General features: G+C 43.5%; 1 protein-coding gene across 3 annotated transcripts in view; it reads right to left on the bottom strand.

The window, feature by feature from the left end:
- Positions 1-10509: 10509 nt before the first annotated feature.
- Positions 10510-27058, bottom strand: part of SEL1L2 (SEL1L2 adaptor subunit of SYVN1 ubiquitin ligase) — a 55492-nt gene continuing 38943 nt past the window's right edge. Inside the window, exons 13-17 of one of the 3 annotated variants that reach the window (XM_065919540.1) lie at positions 26588-26753; positions 26401-26475; positions 21832-22004; positions 12781-12909; positions 10510-12641 (exon numbers count right to left, since the gene is read on the bottom strand). In XM_065919540.1, coding sequence (XP_065775612.1) covers positions 12522-12641; positions 12781-12909; positions 21832-22004; positions 26401-26475; positions 26588-26753 — 663 coding nt within the window. In that variant the 3' untranslated portion in view covers positions 10510-12521. Of the gene's footprint in view, positions 12660-12780; positions 12910-21831; positions 22005-26400; positions 26476-26587; positions 26754-27058 lie in introns of all 3 variants that reach the window. The other 2 variants (XM_065919541.1, XM_065919539.1) reach the window with 2 other exon arrangements.

Below are 27058 nucleotides of genomic sequence, written 5' to 3' on the forward strand. Positions count from 1 at the left end.
TTCATCAGTGATTGGTAACTTTCCCATCTAAAATTACTGCATTTTGAAGCAAGAAGCAATATATAAGCTATTTACCATCAGACTTTTCTAATAATTAGAATCGCCTAATACTCCATCTATATTTAGTAGTGATTTCAATTGCACATGTTTTCTATTTTAATATGGATATTGTTATCTAGTAATTTGAGAGACTTGTTTGCAGAATCAGCCTAAAAGCAAGAAGATATTTATTTCTTTGAAAAATCCAAAGATGTTCCCGTATGTAAATGCTTGACCTGATAGAAAAACACCACTCATGCTAACATTTTGTACTTTTTCCTCCATCTGAGCTTTTGTTATTTCCTCAAGAAGACATTAGCAATGGAGATGAGGGGATGAGGGGAAGGACAAGTTGGTAGATTCTTTAGTTTTCTGGTTCTTTGGCATAAAACTGTATACTTTTATAACTTAAGTATCTAAGATACTTAAGCCAGAATTATTTGTGATATTGTCTTTCTTGCTCTTTAAAGAGGAACAGAGGATGATGAACCTCTTAAGAGTTATTAAGTAGTTTTGTACTTTGGAAGAGCATCTTCTTGAATCCTTCCTCACCTTTTTATAACCATCAGAATTCTAATCTTGTTCCCTTTTCACCTCCACCATTTGGGTGAGAGTCCCTTCGTTTCACACTGTACCTTAGTTAGGAGGGGAACTTGACTAAGTCCTTTTTTTAGAGGATTTTCAAGGATTACAAAGGCAAAATTACATGTCAGTTACCTGCAGAGTGATGAACAGGGCTGTCTGACTTTGTCGTTTCAGGCCTCTGGCACTGCTATTCTAATGTAAATCCACCATCCCGTTGTCATGATCAAAATGATCTGGAAGCAGTGTAGAACAGGCGGAAGAAGGGGTTGCAAGGCCTCGGGGCAGGGTGGGGGGTGATGCTGGGAGGCACCCAGGAGTGACTTCAGGCGTGTTGTCACCGGTCGGCGCCAAGTCGTTTGCTGTGCTTTTCATGCAGGGGCGCGGCCCACCGCCCCTCAGCCGTGGGGGTATTACACAGTGGGCTTGCCTCTGTGTCTCTGTCCCCCCGCCTGCCCTCACTCTACCAGTAAGCACCAAGCCCTCCCTCAGCCAGCGTTGGGTCTCACACAGTAGCTATTCAGCTCCATTTTGAGTCAAATTAAACTATGTGAAGTCAGAAAGAAAAATAGCAATACAGTATATTAACGCATATATATGGAATTTAGAAAGATGGTAACGATGACCCTATATGTGACACAGCAGAAGATACACAGAGATTAAGAACAGACCTTTTTTAAAAATTAATTTATTTATTTAAAGTGGAGGCTAATTACTTTACGATATTGTAAAGAAATTTAAGAAAAACAACTATGTGGATAATGTGCCCTTTCATAGACTGAGTTACAGTTAAAAGCAGAATTTTGTAGGAGAAAAAGAAATTACTGTTCTTGCTCTCTTTAGTTGGGACATTCATTGATATTAGAAGTTAGGATATTCTTGATAGCCTTTTTTTTTTTTTTAATAAGAGGAAAAGAATACCTAAGCAGAATTTGGGGAAGTTTGTTTTTTTTTTGGTTGGTTTGTTTGTTGAGCTTGTTTTTTTTCTTTTAAGTTCAATTTTCAGATTTGAAGGGAGAAGAGAACAGTGAAACCCCCCTGCATATTAAAGTGTAAATAGATGCCTGAGGAAATGATACATTCCACAGTGTCTGTTCCTAAATGACATGTGTTTATATGATTATTACTTGTTTTTGAAGAATGCATGCAGAACTGTCCATGCTGAGGACAGGGACTGAGGAACCAGGTGTGTCTGCACCTGTCCTGGTGTTTGAACACCTGTCAGAGGTGCATAAAGTGGGCAGAACCAAGGAGGGAGGCTTGTACTTACACTTTTTAATCTTTCTGTAAATTTTGAGGTTTCTTGCCAAGGGTATTAACTTTCGTTTATTTCATGCCAACAGAGAATATGTGGATGGTGGGGTGGGACTGGGGAGGAATCTACCTTGAGTTATCTTAGAAATGAGCTACAAAAATAAAGAGGAATTAACACAACGAATTGAGGACACTTGCTGTTTAATGTGAGTGACCACTGTAAAATTGTTTTTTAGTTCATGTCTGCTTGAAGTATCTATTAAGGTTTAATTGTTTGGAACCCTCAGAAAATACATTTTTCTGAAGAGCTATGTTTTCCAAATGATTAAGTACATCCTTTTAGGTCACAAACTTTTAAAAATGTCTTATCAGACATATTTCCAAAATACATTTCATTCTTAAACAGTGTACAGGAACATAAGCATTTCTTTACAACTTTTTTCTTAATAACTTTGTAACTTTTTGTCTTTATAACTGACCCTAAGAAAAATGTGGTTTGTCTCTTTCCCTGCACTTTTCTTGCTTGCTGTCGATCTCAGTAGCCTGACAGAAATGAACTTGCTGGATCAGTTTTTCTTGCCTTTTCTGATGTGTAAGATTAGAGTTTAGATTGGAAGTTTTGAGGACAGTGTTTAAGGTAGGAAAGAGGAAGGGGGTTCTACAAGAAGGACTCCCCTTTGGAATAAAATGCATGGGCTTTATTGGTTCCCTCAACAAATCCCCGCTGAGGCCCACGAGCCAGGCTCCCGACTCTTCTCTGCACTTAGTTGTCACTCTCACAGGGCTCTCGGGTGTGGACCTGGGACACCTGTTGGCTCCTGGGAGACTTTCTGGATTATTTCTTGGTTCTTAGCAGTATACCAGGTTATTAGCCTAGAGAATTCCAGAAGTGGCTAGCATACATGAGAAAAAAAATATTTTGAAAACAAAGGATTTCTGCAGAATTTGTTGAGATGGAAGCTACCTATAGACCCTCAAGTCTATATGAATGTAAAAAGTTATAACTACAGAAAGATGCATCTCATGAAGTAGCTATGAAGCCAGTTTTGTTTTTCATACCCTTTTAGTACCATGTTTATCCACTAGGTGGAAACAGTTAACAGTACGGCCCTTACGGAAGACAAACACCTGGTGGCTTGGATGGTAAAGAATCAGCCTGCAATGCGGGAGACCTGAGTCCAATCCCTGGGTGGGAAGGCCCCCTGCAGAAGGGAATGGCTACCCACACCAGTATTCTTGCCTGGAGAATTCCATAGACAGGAGCCTGGCGGGCTACAGTCTGTGGGGTTGCAAAGAGCCAGACATGACTGAGTGACTCACATTATACTGAAGACATAATTTTTTATAACTCAGTATTTATCCCTTAAATAAGGATAAAATTAACGATTTAACCATCAGTTGGCTTCTGCATAAGAAAGAAATGAACATGTAAAAAAAAGATATTTGGGGAAAAGTATAGTTGGCATAGTAGTTATATTTTATTCCTTCATAAATTATTATTTTAGCTTCTTGCCTAAGAAATGTTTTGAGCACTTTTTTAATAGAGGGGGTCTCAAGGTGGGGTGGTTGTTGTGGTTGTTAATAATGTGAAGTTTATTAGTTTAGAAAGCTAATAAACAGATTATTTTTCACAAATGTTATTGTGTAGCTAACTCTGCGACCCATGGACTGTAGCCCTCCAGGCCCTTCTGTCCATGGGATTTTCCAGGCAAGGATACTGGAGTGAGTTGCCATTTCCTTCTCCAGGGGATCTTCCCGATTCAGGGATCAAATCCACTTCTCCTGCATTGGCAGGTGGATTCTTTACCACTGAGCTTCCACAAATTGGTGTACTTTAATTCTCTGCCTGGAAACTTGACAGGTGTTTATCTTGCTGCTTTAAAAAAATTAGTTTGAAGATAACAGAAGGTACTGCTGTTAACAAATAGGGGATAGTGCTTTGTGTCTGTGTGGTTTTAAAATCTGCCTGCAGATTCTTCAATACCCTTTCCTCCAGGAGGTGGAGCATCATCCTCCTCCCTGTGAGTTTGGGTTGAATTCAGGGATTCTCTTCCAACAAATAGAGTATGGCAGTGCTGTGTGTCCCTCTGAGGAGGCAGTCAGAGGCCCCACTTCCTCCTCGCCATGTCTGAGATCCCTTCCCTGGGAGACCAGTGCCGTTCATGGGGACATCGACCGCGCTTGGAGAGGACTCAGATCTGCCAGCAAGTGAGCCAACTCGGAAGACATCTTCCACCCCATTCAGACTCCCAGGTGACACCTGATGGCAGACTCAGAACCAGCCAGCTAAGCCACTCCCAAATTCCTCATCCTCACAAACAGATAACTGTCAGTGTGTGGAGTTATACGTTAAGGCAGTGGTGGGTAACTAATATGCTGTCTTTGGAGACGCCCAGGGTGTGCGATGATGTTCCTTAAACCATAGAACATAGCCTGCTTATTTGAAATTGTGTAAAGTCAGCATAAACTACGTTACCTTTGTCCTCAGGGAAACCTGGGCCTGAGATGTGCTTACCTTGAGGTTTGAGTCCATGGTATCTGGAAGTAGAACTAACCTCCCAAGGTGAGTGGGCTTCAAATTTAGGTTGGAAATTTAGTAGGCTTCAACTTTTATTTCCTAGGAATACTGTCCTGGGATCAGTTTTCTAGCAACCTGATGGGGTGAGTCCATAATGAACAAGAGAGTGTGAGGCGGCTCTGGCCTTGGGAGTTCAGTGAGGCGACGGCAGCCATGGTTTTCTCAGTCCCTCCTGCCTCAGCTGTTGAGTTGCTCACGGCTTGTAATCAGGATGGGCTGTTGATGCTGTGGGTTTGTTATAGGCTCTCAGGTGAGCACAATTCTGTGGAAATGGTTCAGCTCAGTTCAGTCGCTCAGTCGTGTCCGACTCTGCGACCCCATGGACTGCAGCACGCCAGGCCTCCCTGTTTATCACCAACTCCCGGAGTCTACTCAAACTCATGTCCATTGAGTCCATGATGCCATCCAACCATCTCATCCTCTGTCATCCCCTTCTCCTCCTGCCCTCAATCTTTCCCAGCATCAGGATCTTTTCAAATGAGTCAGCTCTTCACATCAGGTGGCCAAAGTATTGGAGTTTCAGCTTCAACATCAGTCCTTTCAATGAATATTCAAGACTGATTTCCTTTAGGGTTGACTGGTTGGATCTCCTTGCAGTCCAAGAGACTCTCAAGAGTCTTCTCCAACACCACAGTTCAAAAGCATCAATTCTTTGGTGCTCAGCTTTCTTTATAGTCCAACTCTCACATCCATACATGACCACTGGAAAAACCATAGCCTTGACTATATGGACCTTTGTTGGCAAAGTAATGTCTCTGCTTTTTAATATGCTATGTTGGTCATAAATTTTCATCCAAGGAGTAAGGGTCTTTTAATTTCATGGCTGCAGTCACCATCTGCAGTGATTTGGGAGCCCCCAAAAATAAAATCAGCCACTGTTTCCACTGCTTCTCCATCTATTTGCCATGAAGTGATGGAACCGGATGCCATGATCTTAGTTTTCTGAGTGTTGAGCTTTAAGCCAACTTTTTCACTCTCCTCTTTCACTTTCATCAAGAGGCTCTTTAGTTCTTCTAAAGAACTAAATGGCTAAGGATAATCTAAAAGTCAGAGTCGATCCTGTCTTGGTCTTGGCTGGCCTTTGCCAAAACCAGGCAAAGATAAACTGTGTGTAGTCCGAACGCAGTCTGACCCATCTCTGGAATTCTTGTCGAGTCTCGTGCGTGTGCTTAGGACCTCTAGTGCTGGCTGAGTCAGAGCCAGGCCTGCAGAACAAGAATCAGGAGTGGCTCCAGGCCCCAGTGTCAGGAACCTGTGCTGAGACTGGGAGTGGGAGGAGGGGAGGAGGAGAATTCCAGAGGAGGACTTGACAGCCTTGCCAAGAAACAGGAAGTGGAGGGAAGGGCAAGGAGTGGAAGCCGGGGGTCTGGCTTTGGTCCTGGTGTTCTGGTTCCTGACACGTGGGCCAGCAGCATCTCTGACCTCAGGATGTTCACCTGTGGAATAAAGGTCTGGCTCTCAATCTCAAGGGAGGCCACAGGCCTGCCTCCTAAGTCCCTGAGGGGATTCTTCAAACAATATTTTTTTCCACCTTCCTCCTATTGGTTGAGAGTCCAGTCTATAAGGATTCCCGTCCCTGAGGGGAGCAGGAGGCATCGTCATTACGGTGGGAAGATGGCTGTGAGCCCTCTAGCAGGGTGAGCTCAGAAACGTTCAGCTTGGTCTGAGGACCTGGGGCCCAAGACAGGAGGAGTCAGGATCGCCCTCTCGCCCTTGCGGTTTCTCAGTCTTCATGTTGACGGTTGGGGACTTGTCTTTTCAACGTTAACTTGGATTTCAACTGAAGCCAGCTTAACTTCTCAACAAAAACAGCTTCATTTAACCCATACCAAGGTGCCATGGGTTGGCAGAGCCCTCCTTTTAAACCGGAGTGTTTTACGCCTCTGCCAGGCAATGTGCTGAGGCTCTAATAAGCATGCTCAGTTGTTTCATTTCCTCAGCTCTCTGGCAGGTAGATGCTAGTACTATTGCCCCATATTTCAGATGAGGAAACAGGTTCAGAGAGGCTGTGATGACTTCCCCAAGGTCACATGCATGGACGAGCCAATGTGACTTTGGTTTTGTATGGGACGAAGCATTTAATTTTATCACACTGTCTTCTTTTGGAGGTCGGAGCCTTCTGTGTGATGTCCCAGTCATTTTTCTCTACATCTCTTCTCCCCTTTTAAGTGTAGTATGTGTCAGCCAGCGTCTTGGAACCTCCTCCGTCTCCAACACATGCCCAGCCCTGCACTGGAATCCGCCCCTCTGGGACCCCCTGCCCTTCAAACTCTCCGGGGCCCTTCCACTCTAAACTCGCTTTCATCCAGTTCAGCTTCATCCTGCCTTCTTCTCCTGGGCCATCCTGAACTTCTCTGAGTTCCTTTATTTGATGTTCTTTGTCTACAACTTCTCCCTTTCAGCTAAGTGTTCAACCCTTTAAGCAGTGGCACTGCTATAATCAGGGCTCATCAGCCACGGAGATGGTCCAGATGGACTCGCTGCCAGGCAGACAACAGGGGGTCCCCATGAGCACAAGAGGCAACGGGACCCTGCAAATACAGACAGCGGGGGCACCAGGCAAGTTCAGCTTCAAACTTCAGGGATCAGCTCCTTGGTTGGGGTCCAGTGGTGTCTGAGTATCTCACAGAGCAGGGGGATTCAGATTGCAGGGGCCAGGTGAACTGGGAACAGGGAAGGGCTTGGTGCTGGAAAATAAGACCCTGATGTGAGGTCACAGCAAGGCCCGCGTCAGGATGACTGGGGATGATAGTCTCTGGTTCAGGCAAGATGTCTGGCTGTCATTAGATACCCGGGGGCCTAGGAGAGTGATCAGCGTGAATTCTGAAATCAGACCTGCCTGTCGAATCCATCACTAACCAGCTTATCTTGTGTTGGTTACTCACCTGCTGACATGCACCATTCTTAGATTGTATGATGATGCCCAGCAGAGAATAAGTGCCAAGCTTGGAAAGCCAAGCTAGTAAGATGACTTACATGTGCAGTGCAATAGCCCTCAAATTACAGTGTTACTAGGTCCTACAAAAGAAGATAAGGGTTGGAACAAGGGGAAGAGGAAGAGTTTCCAGAGGTAAATATGGTTGGAAAAGCTGAGTCACACAAGATTCAGTGGGTATTTTTCCTGTAAGATGCTTCAGAGTCTTTACTATGCCCACATTGTGAATCTCCCACAAGAGGCTATGTGTGCATGCCTGGTAAGTCACTTCAGTCATGTCCAACTCTTTGTGACGCTATGGACAGTAGCCCACCAGGCTCCTCTGTTCTTGGGATTCTCCAGGCAAGGATACTGGAGTGGGTTGCCATTTCCCCCTCCAGGGGATCTGCCTAAGCCAGGGATCAAACCCAGGTCTCTTATGTCTCCTGCACTGGCTGGCAGGTTCTTTACCGCTAGTGCCACAGAAGGCTATACTTTATGGCATCTTCCAGACTTAATGACCCACTAACCCCTTTATCAAGGGGTACCCTGCAACACTGTGAACATGTTTGGGGAAATACAGCCTAGCACAACTCCTGGCATTGTGAAGGCTTTTTGAATAATTTGAATAGTTGCAGGAAAACTTACGATCGGCCATGAGAATGCAGTCACTTGCAATAGTTGTTTATGAACTTTCTCACGGCAGTCCAGTGCGGGGATTAAAAGCACAGACTCTGGACCTGGTTGTTCTGGCTGTGTGGCCTTCGACAAGTTACTTGACCCCAGTTTCCTCTTCTGGAAAAGAGGGAAGATGATACATTATCCTCCAGGAAAGGTAGTTGTAAAGATCTAATGAGTTAATAACACATTCAGTTAGAACAGTGCCTGGCATATTATAAGCATGATATGTTGGCTATTATTATCCCAGACAGAATGAATTTTAGAGAAGCTTTCAAGAACAAATTATTGACTGCTATTACGATGCTAGCTTACCATTTGTCTTACATAAAATTTCCTCTTGCTCATACAAAAAGACTGATTAATAAACAGATACTGCTTAAAGTCATTATTCCTTTTTTCAAAAAAGAATGTCATAGACCCTCAGACAGCTGTTTTGCGTCTATGGCAAAATCCAAACCTGAAATATAAGAGATTTGCTCTAATATTCTGTTAGGTGAAGATTGAATATTCCTTTTTTCAGAGGCACTTTATCTTCACCTAGAAATTATTTTCTAATTAATAAAACACAAATTTGGATAAATCATTTCACACAAGCACACACCACAAAATAATGTTTCCATATCAAAACACATGCACAAATGCTGAATGAAATTAATTAGGTCTCAGGGAAAAAAAAAGAAAGCTAAAACAACCTAAAAAAATCATTCTTTCCATACATGGAAAGATTTTAAGACGTTTTCTGATATAGATCTTAATGTTATACTGAGAGTCTGGATTGGAATTATAAAACTTTGGAGCTGTAAGACATTAGAGAAATCTTTCTTAGTTTGCAGTTGAGGAAACTGAGTCCCATAGGTAGACTCATTTGCCTGAGGTCACTAGCCGGCCCTGGAGAGACAGGCTTGGAACGAAGATGTTCCAGAGTCTTGTCCCCCACCTGAGGCAGGCCTGGTCATTCACGCAACCCCAGCAGAGCCAAGGCCCAGTCATCGCCCCCAACCGGCCGGAGGTGCATTTGTGAATGTCCCCTGCACAGCATCCAAGAACCGAGTCTAGAGAAACCCAGAGTCACCGCCTTACATGGAATCGTTTATAGCACACTTCCGTGTTGTGGGTTACAGTAGACCTCGACCTAGGCTCTGCTGCCTGGCTCCCACCCGCAGAGGTTTTTGTTTAATTCAGCCTTGGGAGTTTTAAAAGTTATAGAGCATCAGCTTTCCTAAGGTGAGAAAACTGTGTGAATCACAGGTAAACTCCACTGCAACCTCCCGTGTGTTGTAGCTGGGAACTGAAGGGCCAGCTGCTGTGCACTTCGTGACAGGCTTGTGCTGAGAAGGGGGCGAGCTGGCCCGGGCTGGGGTGAGGAAGGCGGGTGTGGACCAGTTGGTCACCCAGTGCTGGCTGAGGACCTTCCGTAGGTGCAGCCCTGGGTACTCAGAGACGAGAAGGCCCACCCCGCGGCCTCTCTGGGCTCACGCGCAGCTGGACTGGCCGCGGACCACAGGGAAGCTGACACCGCTGTTCTCCTGCTACCAGAAGTCCTCTGACTGAGACACGTGCGGGAAGGCTCTGTGTGAAAGAGTGTGTGGTGCCCGGTGATCAGTCACCACGGGGCCGCCCAGGTGTGGGCGAGGGAGCTGCTACAGCCCCGGCTCGGGAGGAGAAGCCCAGAAACAGACGTCTGAATGAGTCAGACACCCTGAACCACGCTTGCTCTCAGAGCCTTTGGCTCGTGTTCACTTGCAGCAACGAGCTGAAACAGAGAAGGGATGAGCTCACCCTGGCCCCGCTCCTAGGTTTCAGGCAGTGCTCCCCTCGACACAGCACACCGCCGTCTCCCTTTCTGCCCCACCTGCAGCTGTTCTCACAGGCTTTACCTCGAAGGAGCTCACTCTTCACCCGGTCCTGGAGCCAGGGCTCACCGACTCTATACTCCCCTCTGCATTTATCCCAATCTGATGTGTCGCATTCCAGACACCTGTCAGATAGAACTGCACTGCCAGCGTATGCATTAGGCCCTGACCTGAGGTTTGGATGTTGCCTGCTCCTTCCTTTAACATGTGTAAATTAGGCTTTTATTGTTCCTTTGGAAATGGAACTCTCTAGTAAGTCAAGGATTGTGTGCAGGAAATTCTAAATACTTGGACCTCAGACAGGCCTGGATAGATAATAGCCAAAGAAAGACTGTGGCTGGCATGTGGATATACAGTGTTTACAAAGCATCTGTGAAGTTCAGTTCAGTTCAGTCACTCAGTCTTGTCCGACTCTTTGCAACCCCATGAACCGCAGCACACCAAGCCTCCTTGTCCATCACCAACTCCCGGAGTCCACCCAAACCCATGTCCATTGCATCAGTGATGCCATCTCATCCTCTGTCATCCCCTTCTCTTCCTGCCCTCAATCTTTTCCTAGCATCAAGGTCTTTTCAAATGAGTCAGTTCTTCGCATCAGGTGGCCAAGGTATTGGAGCTTCAGCTTCAGTGTCAGTCCTTCCAATGAACACCCAGGACTGATCTCCTTTAGGATGGGCTGGTAGGATCTCTTTGCAGTCAAAGGGACTCTCAAGAGTCTTCTCCAACACCACAGTTCAAAAGCATCAATTCTTTGGTGCTCAGCTTTCTTTATAGTCCAACTCTCACATCCATACATGACCACTGGAAGAACCATAGCCTTGACTAGATGGACCTTTGTTGGCAAAGTAATGTCTCGGCTTTTTAATATGCTGCCTAGGTTTGTCATAACTTTCCTCCCAAGGAGTAAGGGTCTTTTAATTTCATGGCTGCAGTCACCATCTGCAGTGATTTTGGAGCCCCAAAAAATAAAGTCAGCCATTGTTTCCATTGTTTCCCCATCTGTGAAGTTAGGCTTATTGAAATCTCACAAATCTCCAGTCAGGTAGGAATTAACCCCATTTGATGGAGGAATGATTGAGGTTTGGAGAAACTATGCCCAAAGTCACAGAGCTACTAAGGGACAAAGCTGGACCTCAAACACAGGGTGTTTGGTTCCAGATCCATTTCACTCTCCTTTCTGATTATGATAGACATTATCAGTTAACTCTCTTCCTGTCCCTAGTTTGGGTTTTCAAGTAGTCAAGTGCAATCTTTTCCTGCCTAAACACCCAGCATTTTGGCTGGAGAACTAACCTCTGGGTACCGAAATCACACTGACTGTTATCATCTCAACTGTCCCCATGTTTCAGCCAATCTGCCATGAGCTTTTAGAGAATATTAAAAGTTGCCATTTATGGAAATTCATTCTAGATGCCAGACCCTGGGATAATTCCTTTACATACATTATCCCATTAATCTTTATACCAGCTCTCTAAGATCTTGAAAAAATGAAAAAGTCATTTGGTCGTGTCCAACTCTTGGCAACCCCATGGACAGTCCATGGGTTTCTCCAGGCCAGAATACTGGAGTGGGTAGCTTTATCCCAAGGGAAAAAGATGAAAAGATCGATCTTTTCGTTTTGCAGATCAGGAAACTGAGGCTCAGTGAGGGTGAGATTTCAATCTGGCCCTTGACTTCGGTCGTGGGTCTCCTGCACCTGTCTCCTCCCCGCTGCCCCAGCCCCGGGCCCCAGCCCTGCCTCATCCATCAGGGGGGACAAGAGCCGGGCCCTTTACCTTCTGTCCTTGGAGGTTTGTACCATTACCCACTGTGAGTCCTCTGAAGGGGAGTGCCAAGGGTTCCAGTGAGGACTGGAAGAGAGGGATGCAATGCTGGACAGGCCCCAGGTGGAGCTGTTCAGTACACGACTGCGAAGGAAGCTCAGACAGAAGGACCCCAGTGAGGAGGCTGAGTCAGTCCCCGGGCATAGCACTGCCATGAGGAATTTTGGCTCATCAGAGATAGACTGTGGTTCACCAGGTCATTCCCTCAAGATAATATCTGTTTGTAATGTTTGCCTTTCTCAAATTCTGAGGGTCTGTGTTCTTGCCCTTCCCAAACTCTCCCTTCTCCCAAGTTCAGTATGTCTGTAGGGGCCGAGAAACCCATTTGTCCTCTCGAAAGGGGACAGGTTGTCACAACCACATGAAAATGGGTGGTCTTTATCCCTAACTCAGGACTAGAGCCCGGAGAAGGAAATGGCAGGCCACTCCAATATCCTTGCCTGGAAAATCCCATGGACCGAGGAGCATGATGGGCTGCAGTTCATGGTGTCGCAAAGAGTTGGGCATGACTGAGCGACTAACACGTGGGACTAGAGCGCCCCAAGACGAGAAGTCTGTAAGGGAATCTTAGCTGATGAGTCTCCAACAAACCTCTCCCCACAAGGAGTCATCTCAGCTAAGCAGGAGGTCTGAAGTGGTTTCTTAGAGGACAGGTCCCAGTCCCTGTCCATTTTCCCTCAAGGCCTGTATAAGAAGTCAGCAGCAAGCTCCTGAGTCTGATGGGGAAGTTTTTTATTTAGTGAAGATAACTTGAAGTGGACTGGATCCCGTGAGCAGGTTTTTCTATGGTCCAGATCCTACCCATAGCGATTTTTAAGCAAGAAGATCAGCACAGCAACAATTAGGCCAATCACAAATAAATCCCAGTATGGTCCAACGGTGTTGTCCAATGTCATCCATTTCCATCTCCTTGTAAACTGCAGGCAAGAGACATTCTGTCAAAAATAAACCCAAGCCTCCCACTTTATTCAGAACATCATCTCCCCCTCATCCCTCTGCCCAAGAGTTGCTCGTTGGAGTTTCCAGAGATTTGGGACCTATTTGAGACAAACTTACATTAAAAAACAGGATATCTTGGAGCAAATGCACAGTTTGCAATTTCATGAGGGCCAAGAACACTGGTATGTGAGCGTCTGGACTTGTTTGAGCAGCCATGTCGTATAATCTCCTGGCCAAGTGAATGTCCTGGAAATAGAAGAACAGCCCATACTTATTAAGCACAGATTCTTTAGGCATAATTAAGTGAAAGCCACTGTTTGAAATTTATCTTTGGTGGGTCTGAATGCTTCCCCCACTACCCCCTACCCCAGGATGTTCATGCCTTAATCCTTGGAACCTATTAATACGTTATGGGGCTTCCCTGGTGGTCCAGTACTAAGACTCAACTTGGAGCTCCCAACACAGGGGGCCTTGGTTCAACCCCTGGCTGGGGAACGTGATCCCACACACTGCAACTAACAGTTCGCATATTGCAACTAAGACGCAAATAATTTTAAAAAGATAAAACATAATAACAAGATTGCTAAAGTCTATTAAAAATTTTTTTTACATGAATGTTAAAAAAATGTTATGTTACAATGGCAGAGCAAATTTTGCAGATGTAAATAAGGTTTCAAACGTTAAGGTAAGGAGATTGTCCTGAAGGACCTGGTGGGCTCAATGTAATCATTTGAACCCTTAAACACTGAGTTTTCTCACAGAGCAGAAGAGAAAGGCAGAGAGATGTGGCAGAGGAGAAGTCAGAGGTTCTAGGCATGGGAAGGACTCAACTTCCTGTTGCTGGAAGGGACCCCTGGACAGGAGAAGGAATGAGGACAGCCAGCAAGGAATATGGGGCCGCCAGTCATATAAACACAAGAAACTGAATTTGGACAATGATCTGAACAAGTCTGGAAGCAGATTCTTCCCTAGAGCCCTCCATAAGGACCACAGCTTTGATTTCAAGTTTGCAGACCCTATGCAGAGGGCCCAGTCGAGCTCACCTAGACTTCTCATCTACAGCAACAGTGAGATAAATGTGTGTGGTTTTAAGGCATTGAGTTTGTGGTAATTTGTTACAGCAGCCATAGAAAATCAACACAGTCTCCAAAGAGCTTTCTTGGTTTCACTGAACCAGATCTATGATTCCAATTAAAGGGGCAGGAGAATAGATGCTAACTATACAGCTCCCAAAACAAATGGCAATACAGATAGTGGTAAGCATTTAAAGTTCCAACTTTTCCTCATGTACTTATTATACTTGAAGGTATGGGATGTGTTAATTCATTGTCTCCAGATCCTTGAAGACAAGGGTTTGAACTGCCTGTTTGCCCCTGAATTCCCAGTGCCTAATGAAGTGCCGAGTACATGGTAAGTCTTTGAAAACACATCAAATGAGTGAATAAATGAGAAATGAGTGAATAAACTACTTTGGCTCTCAGGCTGGAATTTGATTCCATAAATGACACACTATATTTTTAGGAACATTTTTTCCTATTAAATTATGCCATGGCAGATCAAAATGTGTTTCTCTTTCATTTTCACCTACTTACAGCTTGTTTTTTGCTTGCTTTATAGTTGTTTTGTTTCCCCAAACAGAATAATGAAAAGGCTAAGTAGAATTGCTTTTAAAGATCTACTCTGCTCAGATGCCTGTGGATTATTTTCAAAAGAAGGGGAAGGAGAAGAATTTTTCACAAACTGTAGTCATCCTGCATGTCTCTCCCCTTCATCTCCCAGACTTCCGTTACACAGGCCTTAATAGTTGTGAATCCTGAAGCCTCGGCTAAACACATTTCTTGGGTGGTGTCCTCTTGGCTGTGTTCTGCTTGTCATTTCTTAAATTTTTCCAAAGTTTTGTGGACTGGTAAATTTATGTTTGAGAAAGAGGAATAAGGCCTGCTTAAAATACTTAAAATTCAGGAGACTGTTCAGAACAAATCTTTCTGGCAACAGAGAAAATGGATGTTGTAAAAACTCTAATTTGTGTCTCTAATTCCAACAAATTCAATGGCTGTTCATTTGAAAACACCCTACAGATGATAACAGTGGTGTCACCCCCACACGTGACAGGCATATTAACTTAAATATGCGATGTTCAGAAAAGGCAGCCTGTGTCAATATCTCAGGCATTCCTTCTTATTTGAAGCCAGCAAGAGTTATTAATTCATTTCTTGGGGCACAACTATAACAGTTCAGTCACTTGGCTTATAATAAAAAATAGCAGAGAAGTACTATTCAAGTGGGATGAGCTGGCTCCTGGCCAAGGCGCCACACCATTAGCAGAGGGGGTGGGATGGGATAGGATAGTGTTTCTTTAAAATTACCAGAGAAAGAAAATCCTGAACGTTTCTGGCTAATTAGGGCAACTCATAGAAAGAAAATTTTATTACTAGACCCTGGAAAAGACTCCTTGTTCTTTGATCTTATTTAGTAAAAAAAAAAAAAAAATCAAAATCATTTCCACACAAAAATTCCCCTTGATAAACAGTGCTTTGGTGATTCCCAAGGTTCATTAAATACATCCATTACACATCTAGTCCACTTACGTTTAACTTTTCTGTGGTACATTTGAGTTTATTTTGCTTTAAATTCACTGATTAGGAGATTATGTAAACCGAGCTACAGACTTCTTACATGTTTCTGACCATAATGTCAGGTGTGCTGAAGTCCTGTTCAATGCTCACATGTTCAAAAGTTGCTCACAAGTCAAAGATACAGAATTCTCCAGCAATGAAGTATCTGGTTTATGAAAATTGTTCAATCACATGATGCAGGGGCTTTCCAACCCAGAATCTTTGGGTGTCATCAAAAATTTCTTATACTGGGACAGAGATAGTTTCTTTAATAATCCATTCTTATTTTCTTATTATAAATACGTTAAATTAGTGGAAACTTTGAAAATATAGAGGTGAACAAATGAGGGGAAAACACCCACAATCTCACTGTACAGAGGTAACTACTGATATTCCACACACATCCTACTGGCATTTCAGTGTTTTTATATTCATATATACATATTTTTAATTTAGGAATTTTTCACTATGTATACTTTGTCTTCTGTTTTCTTAAGCTAACAATATATTTCAAGCAATATATCATATTCTAAGATATTTCATTAGTCTATAAGATTTTTATTTTTAATGGTTGCACAGTATTGCATAATAATGGCTGCTGCTGCTGCTGCTAAGTCACTTCAGTCGTGTCCGACTCTGTGCAACCCCATAGACAGCAGCCCACCAGGCTCCGCTGTCCCTGGGATTCTCCAGGCAAGAACACTGGAGTGGGCTGCCATTTCCTTCTCCACTGCATGAAAGTGAAAAGTGAAAGTGAAGTCGCTCAGTCATGTCCAATTCTTAGTGACCCCATGGACTGCAGCCTACCAGGCTCCTCCGTTCCATGGGATTTTCCAGGCAAGAGTACTGGAGTGGGGTGCCATTGCCTTTTCCGATAATAATGGCTAATACTTCTTAAATATTTACTGTGTAACAGCCTCCTCTATTGTGGTGTCATTTAAACCCTATGATAATGCTCTAGGGCAGATGATATTAACCCCATTTTAAAGATGAAAAAACAGACACAGAGAGCTTAAGTTACTTCTCCAAATTCAAATGACTTATAAGTGGCAGAGCTGAGATTTTACAGGTTTGTAAAATAAAAAAAACTATTCATTCAGGCTGAGGAGTCGTACTGTCAGTACTGTCGTACTGTCAGATAAAATGTTTTTTTGACATAGAGAGTAAGAAACACATGAAACTCTTTATTTTTATTTTTGGAGTTTTTTTTGCTATTTTTGTTGTTGTTTTGATATTCTTTAAAATGGAAGAAAGCATATATGTTTTAAGATATTGACTAGAAAATCTATCCAAATTAAGACAAAAAGTGAGAGGAAATTAGCCTTTGGAAATGAGTTTCAATATATTATAGTTAGACATACAAGATGACACATTTTTTTGGTTCCTGCAGGTAAAACAAAACCACATCTACTGAATAAACTACAAATAGATCTGTCAAAAATAAAAGTACTTATGGCATGAAGCATTTTTTTTCTCATTTGTCTGGTCTGACCAACTATGGAGTGTTAGAGCTTAAGCTTTAAACACCAGAACAGAATTATTTTCTGGAAAAGCCAAGTTAAAGTTAGATATTAAAATGGCCCTCTCAGAAATATGACAGGACAAAATATACATCTTTTAGAAAGAGTCATAACCTTTCTTAAAACATTCAGACAGTAATTTGAAGTAGAGGATTTATTTTGCCAAAAGAGAACTATGTTCAGCAACATGATTCAGTTCATTTTAGTTCAGTGGCTCAGTTGTGTCTGACCCTTTGTGACCCCATGAACCGCAGCATGCCAGGCCTCCCTGTCCATCACCAACTCCCGGAGTTCACCCAGACTCATGTCCATCGAGTCAGCGATGCCATCCAACCATCTCTGTCACCCCTTCTCCTGCCTTCAAACTTTCCCAGCATCAGGGTCTTTTCAAATGAGTCAGCTCTTCAAATCAGGTGGCCAAAGTATTGGAGCTTCAGCTTCAACATCAGTCCTTCCAATGAACACTCAGGACTGATCTCCTTTAGGATGGACTGGTTGGATCTCCCTGCAGTCCAAGGGACTCTCAAGAATCTTCTCCAACACCACAGTTAAAAAGCAACATGAAAATGAACATTATTTTTCATACAAAGTTAAAAGCACATTATATTTCCTTCCTGACCACTTGCCCAGTCCCCATCTCTTCAAGAGAGATAAGCTTCATCTAAATTATTTCATCTGATTGATGATTGTCATGTATAACTTTATTGCTACTTCTGTCTCAGGTATTCCTTTGGAAAAAGTGTATGGATCTATTACATATTCTAATGTATTGTCGATAGATTATAAGATAAAGTCAAGCATGTATCTGCTGATACTTTTTAAGTTGACCTGTCTTTATACTTAGAAATGTCTCTTAGTAGTAGGCTTCTCTGGGGGCTCAGACTGTAAAAAGTCTGCCTGCAATGCGGGAGACCCAGGTTTGATCCCTGTGTTGGGACGATCCCCTGGAGAAGGAAATGGCTACTCACTCCAGTATTCTTGCCTGGACAAAGGAGCCTGGCAGGCTACAGTCCCTGGGGTCGCAGAGAGTGGGACACGATTGAGTGACTATCATTCCCTCACTCTCTCCTGTGTGCACACACACTGTTTTGCGCTTCCACCATCATTATGGATGTGGCTCTTCAGAGCGCACTGTGAACCCTTTGAAGGAGGCCTTGTTCTTGTATCCCCAGAGTCACACGCAGTGTTTCTGGACATAAAACAAGAACTTGATAAATATCCGAGTAAGTAAATGAATGAAGAAAAGCATGGCATGGTACCACTGAAGTTTAGAATCAGATGTCTTTCAAATCTAGGGATTCATCAAAGGATTCACAGAGGAGATGATATTGGAGCTATTCTTTGAAAAATGGATTGGTCTTCAATGAACAAAAATGTGAGAGGAGATCATTCCAGCAAATGGGGTGATATGACCTAAAGTCAGGAGAGTGCAGTTTAAGGGCATGGGGGGAAGGAAAAGCAGCCTAGAAGATATATAGGGAAATAGTGGCTCATCCAGCCATTATTACCAAGGCAGGTTAGGTCAAGGAGGGTTTTGAATGCCAGGGTAAGAAGTCTGGACTTCCTTAGGCAATAGAAAGTCAGTAAGATTCTTTTTTATTTTTGCATTTGCTCATATTTATATCCTTGTGTGTGTGTGCGCGTGTGCACGCATGCTTTGGGGGAAGTTAAGTGGCAGAGTAACAATACAGGAGTTATACTGTTAAAGTATAAAGAATAACCTGGTGGGGCTTTGCTAGCTGCATGTACGTTAACTGAAGTAATGCTGACATCTGTAACAAACAAACCCCCTCATATCAGTGGTGTAACACATTCAGCCGTCCGTTGTGGGTGTTACTGGCTGGTGTGGTAAATTTTCCTGGGGGTGGTTCTGTGCTACAGCCTCTGGGAGAAGCTCCATCTTCTTCTTAGCAGCCTTGGCCCAGAAATGACACTTTTCCCTTTCACATCCATTCCTTCAGTGAAGAGTAGTCACATGGATGTGATGGGAGCTGGGAAGTGCAGTCTCAGACTAAGAGCCATATCCCAGCAGCAAGTATCTCCTCCATCGGAGATTACACATCCGCGGACAGAGCTTTCTCTGCCATACAGTTCAAGGAAGAATGCTAGAATGAGAGACCCCCCGAGAAGCCTTAACAACAAACAGAAACTTTGGCCTGAACCAGAATAAGGACAACAGAACAGACAGTTTAAGTCGAGCGAGCTTAACTTGAAGTCAGATATTGGAGAATGAGATGTTGAGATGTTTCTCAGTGAAGCCATTAGGATGATTAATCTATATCACCCTAGTCCCCAAATCTGCTCCTAAAGAAGGATGAGAAAAATAACCCATATTTTTGCATTGATTTACCAAGAGCTGATTTGTACCTTTCTTCTTCCAGAAGGCTTAACTGCAGAGTTTACCAAAACCCTATTTGATTCTCTGATAAATCCTGTTAAAAATGTTAGACTCACCTTTTCCACTGGTTTGCATGAGGTTTAAGTAACACAAAGGATGGTGAAGAGCCTTGTTAAAGACATGCATAATAACTTGATGACTTGGGTGCTATCAAAGCCTGTTCTCCTAATTGCTTTGCTTTCATTAAACATCCCTGGAACAAGCTTTGGGCTTTTAATTATCCGCATATTTGTTTTAAGAATTAGAAGAAGTGATATCTCGTCATTAATTTGACAGCAAGATAGCAAGATTAATTAAACTTGGCCTCTGGGTACTTGGTTATTATTTTACTAATTACTAAACAAAATAAATTAATAAAGACAAAAGAGCAATGTCTCCTCATTAACTGAATTTAAAATTTCTGTGTCCAGGTCTGAGGTTAAGCGCAGCTTTTTCTTTCTTTCTTTCTTTTTTTTTTTTTTTTGGATAAATGTGGAGACTTTCTGTAGGAAAAAAATGTATGTGTGACTGAGAGACTGATCAAAATGAACTACCCGTGATTTAACGAGAACCCTGACTGAAAAGAACAGAAATGTGACTAGAGAGAAACTTCAAAGTCTTTTCTAGATGGATGAAATGTCTGTCTCGACAGCTGCTATTTGACATCATGAAGAAAGTGCCTAGGAGAGAGCCCAGCAGTAGCTCCGCAGAGGAAAACCGAAGCCCCTGAGGGGCAGGCCGGCTGTGCAGCTGGCCCACCCTGTGTCCCGACAGAGCCGCTCTCCCCGCTGGGGGAAGTCAGGGCTAGAGGACCTCTCCTCGTTGAGGTCGCCACGTCAAGTCCTCCTTGACTCACGGGGGGAGGGAGGGGGGCAGGAGAGCTCATCTGAATCTAACCCACGGGGTGGGGTCACCTTTATCCTCTATACAGACAATGCTCCTCTCACCAATGTGATTAAGTTTTACATGGGGAATGAGGAACAAAAGCTTTAATCCTATTGAAGCCTTGATTTAGCAATCCTTCAAGTTCTCTTCTGATCTACATAACAGCCATTCCACACACTGTTTCTCAACAAAGCCCTTTCACAAAGGCGTATTCGTTTCATCCTTAAAGGCTGGGGCAGGGCTTGTATCACTGTTCTGCTGTACAGATGTGGATGACAGCTGGGAGGGAGGGAGTGTGGTTTGATAACATCCGAAGAATCAACCAATTTAGCTATTTGGTCCCGTCCCCTCTGCCCCCATTTTATAAACACCGGAAACTTGCACCTGCTAAGAACAGGGATAACAGACTGCATCTGGATTTGACATTCTTTCCGCAACTTAGGGTGTGGGAAGATGAAGAGTCACCAGGCGAAAGGCAGGTGCAGGGAGCGCAGAAAGGCAAGGATGCCTCCCACTGGCCTGTGGGCACCTGAAGAGACGCCCTTGCTGCAGGGTGCCCGGAGCGGCTGTCAGCTAGGCAATTCCCTGCAATACTCCCGTCACTAGCACAGCTGGAAGGAAGAAGAAAGCATAGCAAATGCATGAACGCAGGGCCCACCCTTCCCACCAGAAACGTGGGGTCAGACAGGTCTGGGTTCAAATTCTGGTTCCACCACCAACGAGCCCTGCAAACTCGGTCCTGTGACTTAACCTCTGTGGTTTCCTGATGCAAAAATGGAGGCCAATGATAGGATGCACCTCACTGAGTGGTAATGTGATTTAAAGGAGGCGGTACCCACAATACACCAACACCTGGCTATTATTATCATTACTGATATTTAATACACCTTTCTCACCCTGTCAGACCCCGATGCCATCTTCTGCCTTACTTACACTTGCTAAAGGATTTACTCAATATTCCCTTATAGTTTTAGCCCTCTTCTTAATGAATATGTCTCATCTCCTCAAGTCAAGTGTAGCTTTCAAAGGATGGAGATCCATCTCCTTGGGCCTCCTAGAGCTCTCAGCGCTGTGTTGTCTACGCAGAGGGTGTTTGAAAAGACATTTCTGGATCAAAGCACCTCACAGTATCCAGCTGGGACTGCATTCTCACTTTTTCCTTACTACTGAGAGCTTGAGAATTAGTGGACAGATTTTTTTAAATTTGTATTTTTTTGGAGTACAGTGGATTAACAATGTTGTATTAGTCTCAGGTGATTCATATCACAGATTCATACATGTATCTAATCTTTTCCAAATTCTTTTCCCATTTAGGTTACTACAGAGTCAATGGAAACTAATGGAAAGAGGCCTGGAGGTGGAAGGGAGTGGGGGCAGAGCCCACTAGTGTTGCTGGAAAAAGCATGAATTCACTATGAATCAGATCGGTCAAGACTAGATTCTTGCCTGGAAAATTCTGTGAGCAGAGGAGACTGGCAGGCTACAATCCATGGGATCACAAAGAATCAGACATGATTTATCTCACACACACCACACGCAGTCCAGATTTCTTCCACTTGTTAGTTACGTCCTAAGGCATCATGGAGAAAATAAATCCGGTCTTATGGAGCCTATGTTAGGGTCCATAGTACATGTTGGGCTGTGGGGGGACTCAGCAAATGTGAAGACGTCTTCTCCCCATTGATGACATCAACGAAATGGAAAACATTTACAAATTTTCATGCCTGTGCAGTCATTGCCACTAGGTTTGGATGATTACCAGCACCATTACCTTTGTGATGCCCAAACCGTGTTCGTACATGTAGCCCAGGTTGAACATGGCTTGTGCACTGTGGTACTTGTCGGCTGCGATGCTGTAGTGTGTGGCTGCTGTGTGATAGTCTTTCTTGGTCCCATAGCCATAGTAATGGTAATCTCCAATTTTCACTCTAGCAAATGCATTGCCTGATAGAAATACCAGAAAGAGAAGAGTAACTCAAATGATTCAGGTGTAGTTCCTAGTAACTCAACCTAGTGATAATCTATACAGAAAAGAAAAAAAACACACACACACACTTAGAATCCCACAATCAGGATTAGATATGACTTACGGATATAACACACAATGCTAGCTATCTTCATTGTAGGATAATTCCCACAGTATGGCACAAATGTTCTTAAAGAGTAAAACATTATAAAAATGTTTTTTTACATGTACACGCCACTATATTTTTGTTTATTTTTGGCCATGCCTTGTCTTCATTGCTGCACTCTCTGGGGGCGGAGAGTGGGGGCTTCCCACTGCTGTGGCGTCTCGGGGGCTTCGGTGGTCGTGGCACACAGGCTCAGCAGCTGCGGCTCGCAGGCTCTAGAGCACAGGCTCAATAGTTGTGGTGCATGGACTTAGTTGCCCCATAGCATGCGAAATCTTTCTGGACCAGAGAGCGAACTAAGTGTCACCTGCATTGGCCGGAGGATTCTTATCCACCGTGCCACCAGGGAAGTCCCAGAATATAACATTATTAATTTTACCTTTTAGATTCATTTTCTGAAGGTAGGTCAACTGGATCCCATCCCTCTTTTCTCAGATTTCAATCCTGCAGAAGCTCTGCTCTCCTGCATCGCCAGCTTCTCCCCCTTTCTAGTCCCATCAGTCATACAAACACCCTTTGGTATCTTCTGTGAATGACATCAAACCCTTCATTCCATTTCTTTATCCCACGGCATCTCCTTGTCACAACGCCCCATTTCTCGGTTTACTTCACACTCAGCCTTTCCAAAAGCGTGTTCTATACTGTCTCAAAAGTGTCTCCTCCCACATACTCTTCAACCCACCCCAGCCTGGCTTCTGCTCCCCACTCCATGAAACTGCGACTTTCAAGGTGGTTGATAACTTCCATGCAGCCAAAACCCCTGGCTACATCCCCTTCTTCATTGCACTGGGCCGGTAAGCCACACTGGAATCCCTGGGCCTAACTGCCCAAGTCCTTGCTTCTCTTGACTTCCCTCATGTCGCATAGGCCTCTCCTTTACAGACTCTTGCCTGACTTCCTCTACTAACTTCTAAATCTCGAATTGGTAAGGGCTTATCACTGATTTTATTCCTCCAGCTTCTCTCCCTTCTTTCCTCTCCTCTCTTGCCTTCCCCTCCTCTCTCCACCAGTCTGCTCTGATGGTGCACATCATCTCATCTAGCTCCACAGCTCTCTATGTTCACTATTCGCGATTTTGTATTTCCAGTCCTGTCTCTCATAAGCTCCAGATTCTTACAGGTGCCGTCTTGACTTCGCTACCCGGATCTCAAACTTGAGACATCCAGTAGAGATTCTTAACACGCCATTACCCCTTTCTCCAAACAAAATCATCAGTTTCTTTCCTCTGTCAGTGCCAGCACCCCACTTCTTAGGCCATAAATCTAGGAGAATTATCCCCAGTTCTTTCCCCTCACTTTTATTATCAAATCCATCAGCACGTCCTCTTTCTCTAAAACACACCCATTTTTTTGCCCTCTCCTCTACCATCTAGTCTCATCCTGGAATATTACAACAGCTAAGATGACTTTTTTCAAATGTAAAGTCGAATCGTGTTATTCCCTGTGTGAAAACCCTCAAGCGCCTTCACTTTGCACTTGGAATAACCCAGATTCCTGACCTGACCTGCAAGCGATGCCTTGTCTGTCTTCTGCCTCCCTGACTATCCTTATTGCTTGTCACTTTCTTGGTATATTTTGGCCTTCTTCATATTCCTTCAACAGACTGAGCTCATCCTTGCCTCAGGATCCCTGCACTAAGATTCCTCAAGCCCCTCTGCCTGGCTTGTTTGGAGTTCCTCATCCTTCTGATCTCACTGCAAATGTCACTTCCTGCCTAGCACCTTCTCTGACCACCTTGTCAGACTACCCTCCAGTAATTATCTGTCCCATCTCTATGCTTTATTTCTTCACGGCACGTATCACTATTATTTTGTTTACTAGTTTATTTTCTCTCTCTCTTTGATGAGAGAAAACTTTGAACCTCTTGATCACTAATACAGTCCCAGAAATGGAACGGAACCTGATGAATATTTATGGAATGAGTGGATAGACATGGTAGGGAACTTTTTTAGAAAACGCTTTGCCCTGATGTTAAGTATTTTACAATCTTAACTTCCAACAAACATGAAAATATTCATGTCGGAGTAGAAAAAATTCACATGACTTTTTAAGATGTGAGACTTCAGCCTTTTGAAGGCTAATTAGGGATGACCTCTAAGGGGGTCTCTGGAGCCAGTGCTTTCAGTCATTAGGACTATGTTGATTGGAAAGATGAGGGGATGCTCAAGCAGGACATCCACTTCAACTGCGGCCAACCCTGATGCACAGTCTAGGTTTACTTGGAAAACCGGAAAGTAACCTTGTGTGATGTGGTCCATGTCATTAAGGGCTATAGGACCCTTTCTAAGTTTTTCTCCCCATTTGACCTAATACAAAGCCTAAAAAATTTTGAAATTGATTCCTTTGGATTCTGAAGTTCTTTTAACCTTTTGGAATCCTGTACTAAAATGTAAACCAGCTTTAGCTTTCTATAAGTAGAAGTAACGTCATAAAATTCTTAAGCTGCCAAAGATATTAGTTGTTAGGGTTTGCTCCCCAGGTACTTCAAAATGTACAGGCAGCTGGGGGCAAGACCTTATAGAAATGATACCCAGAAGAGGGGCCTGGAGGGGCCTAGAGAGGCAAGAGATGCCTTGAGTTCTAAAGAGAAACCTGCTCCATCTCTAACTTTGCCCAAAGCTGCCTTAACCTTTGACCCCAAGATTCCGTCTGCACCATAACCACAAAACAACAGGGCTCTGCATTTTTGAGCTTTACAAGCAGTAAGCAGGACCCTGGAGGTCTCTAAGAATGAAAGGTTGTGAACAAGCAGATTTTCCAGAGGATTCGGCTCCACCCTACTCAGGGGACTGACTGGGGGCAGGAGGCAATCCTGACAGGCTCCCAGAGTGTCAGGGGGAGGGATTTCCCCTCCAGTTCGCCATCTTGATGGTTCAGCAGCCTCGTCACATACAGCAGCTCCCGAAGGTAAGCACCACCAGTGACTGACTGGAAGCCTAACTTCTACCACTAGACTTCCTCACCCCGAGGTGGCCACTCAGTAGCTACATCTTCAGGGACACTCATGTCTGACCTCTCTTTGACACATAATTATTTTTAGTGGTCTGACATTTTTATATTGGTGAATTCTGTTTAATATTAATGTCTTCTTGTTTTCAAGATCTCTTTCCTCTGGTGCAGCTTCTGCAGCATTTTATGGCTTGGGATAAACTTGTATTTGCTACAATTGAGCTGATTTGCCACAGCTGAGAGATTGCTGGTGGTGTTTCCCCACTCCAAACAAGGTCTTCATTGAATTTTAGAAATACGGGCTTTTCTTTTTTCAGGAATTTCTCACTAAAATCACACGGATGGCTTGCCGCTGTGGTAGCAGCTTGGCTGGATCCAAGAAGACACCAACGGTGACTTTTTCTTCTGCCTCATCAACTGAGAATTGTTTTTTATCCCATTCACTTCTTGGAGAAAAGGGATGATTCGACCTTAGCATGAGGTGACTTTAAGAAATTAATTGGAAGTAAAATTGCTCTCTTACTATAAGACAGTTCCTCACATATCCAAATGCCAGTAGTGACAGCTTTGCAGAAGCTCTCTGCTTCTGGTAATATGATTTTAGGGAAAGAATGGAATGAGACACAGTGATGCAAATGCCACTTGCCACTGCTTCCCCACCACCCTATCTTACCTTCCTCATCACATGTGATCCCTGTAGCGGGGCCTAGGAACTCCAGGAAGTGGGGTGGGGGGGTGGATCTTGCTAATTAATTTTTTTTTTCTGATGCTACCATACTAATCGTTATAATAAGGATCTGAAGTTTGTGGTAATCTTCAAAGTGATATTTTAAAAGAAGAATCAAGCAAGTCTTACAGCCATAAGTAATTTTATCTATAAACTCATTGAAAGATAGATAATATCTCTGATAAGTTAAAAAAAAAAAAAAAAAAACTCAGCAAATGAGTGACTGAAGCCAGACCAAGAAAACTGATTTCTTGAGTAAAACTGTCATGTTTCAGACAACTGTTAAGGTCCCATGGAGACAGCGCCATAGAAAAATTCCTGCCACATGCTAAATTGGGGACTTCGAGAATAACAAAAGAAGTTTCTGGAAATGACCTCCAACCAAAGACTGACCCTATCATCAGTTTGAAATACCATGTACTAGATATTCTGCACCTTTCTGCCTATGCGTCCAAGAGCTCAACTGTAGCAAATCAGAGGGATAATAGTGGACATGGGCCAGACAGTGCTTATTTTTATCTAAGTTCGGATACCTTGAATGGCAGCTCGATTCCATAGGAGAAGTGCCATTGGATACATCTTCTCTTTTTCAAGAATTTTAGCCTTTTCTTTAAAAAAAAAAAAGGAGACATTTCATTAGGAAGGCTTAAGATGCCCCTGTAGTAAAGTCAAATATGCATATGTATGATTAGGGAATGCAAGAATTTTGACTTATCTTACTAGTTTCCAAAATGAATGCTGAATTGCTCTGAGCTACTTCATACCCCATTTCTGCAAGCAGTGCGTACTGAACCAGAGAAGAATCTATATCACCATTCTTATAAGCAAAGTATGCTGTCAGGAAGTTCTCAGCCCACTGGCCTAGTTCACAGACACCTTTATAAAGCTGTGTTTGGAAAGAAAAATCAGGCAAACCAGTTAGCTAATACAGGTCATTCCATGCAAATGATAACTGACATCAGTCTTTAGTTCCTCCTGACTGGTTAGGCCAGGATTTTTGGTCTGAAGCATGGCTTTTGAAAATTATTCAGGGTGAGGAGTTCATACCTTTCACAGGCACAAAGATTATAAAAGTGTGTATTTTATTTGTCTTGAGCTTAAAGTTTCTGGGGCTTATTTTAAATTTGTGTAATAAACTTTTTTGACTAGGAGGCTATTGGGCAGGACAAGAATGTATCAACTTCTGTTTTT

The sequence above is a fragment of the Muntiacus reevesi genome, chromosome 2 (assembly GCF_963930625.1).
Source record: "Muntiacus reevesi chromosome 2, mMunRee1.1, whole genome shotgun sequence".
NCBI classification, from domain to species: Eukaryota; Metazoa; Chordata; class Mammalia; order Artiodactyla; family Cervidae; genus Muntiacus; species Muntiacus reevesi.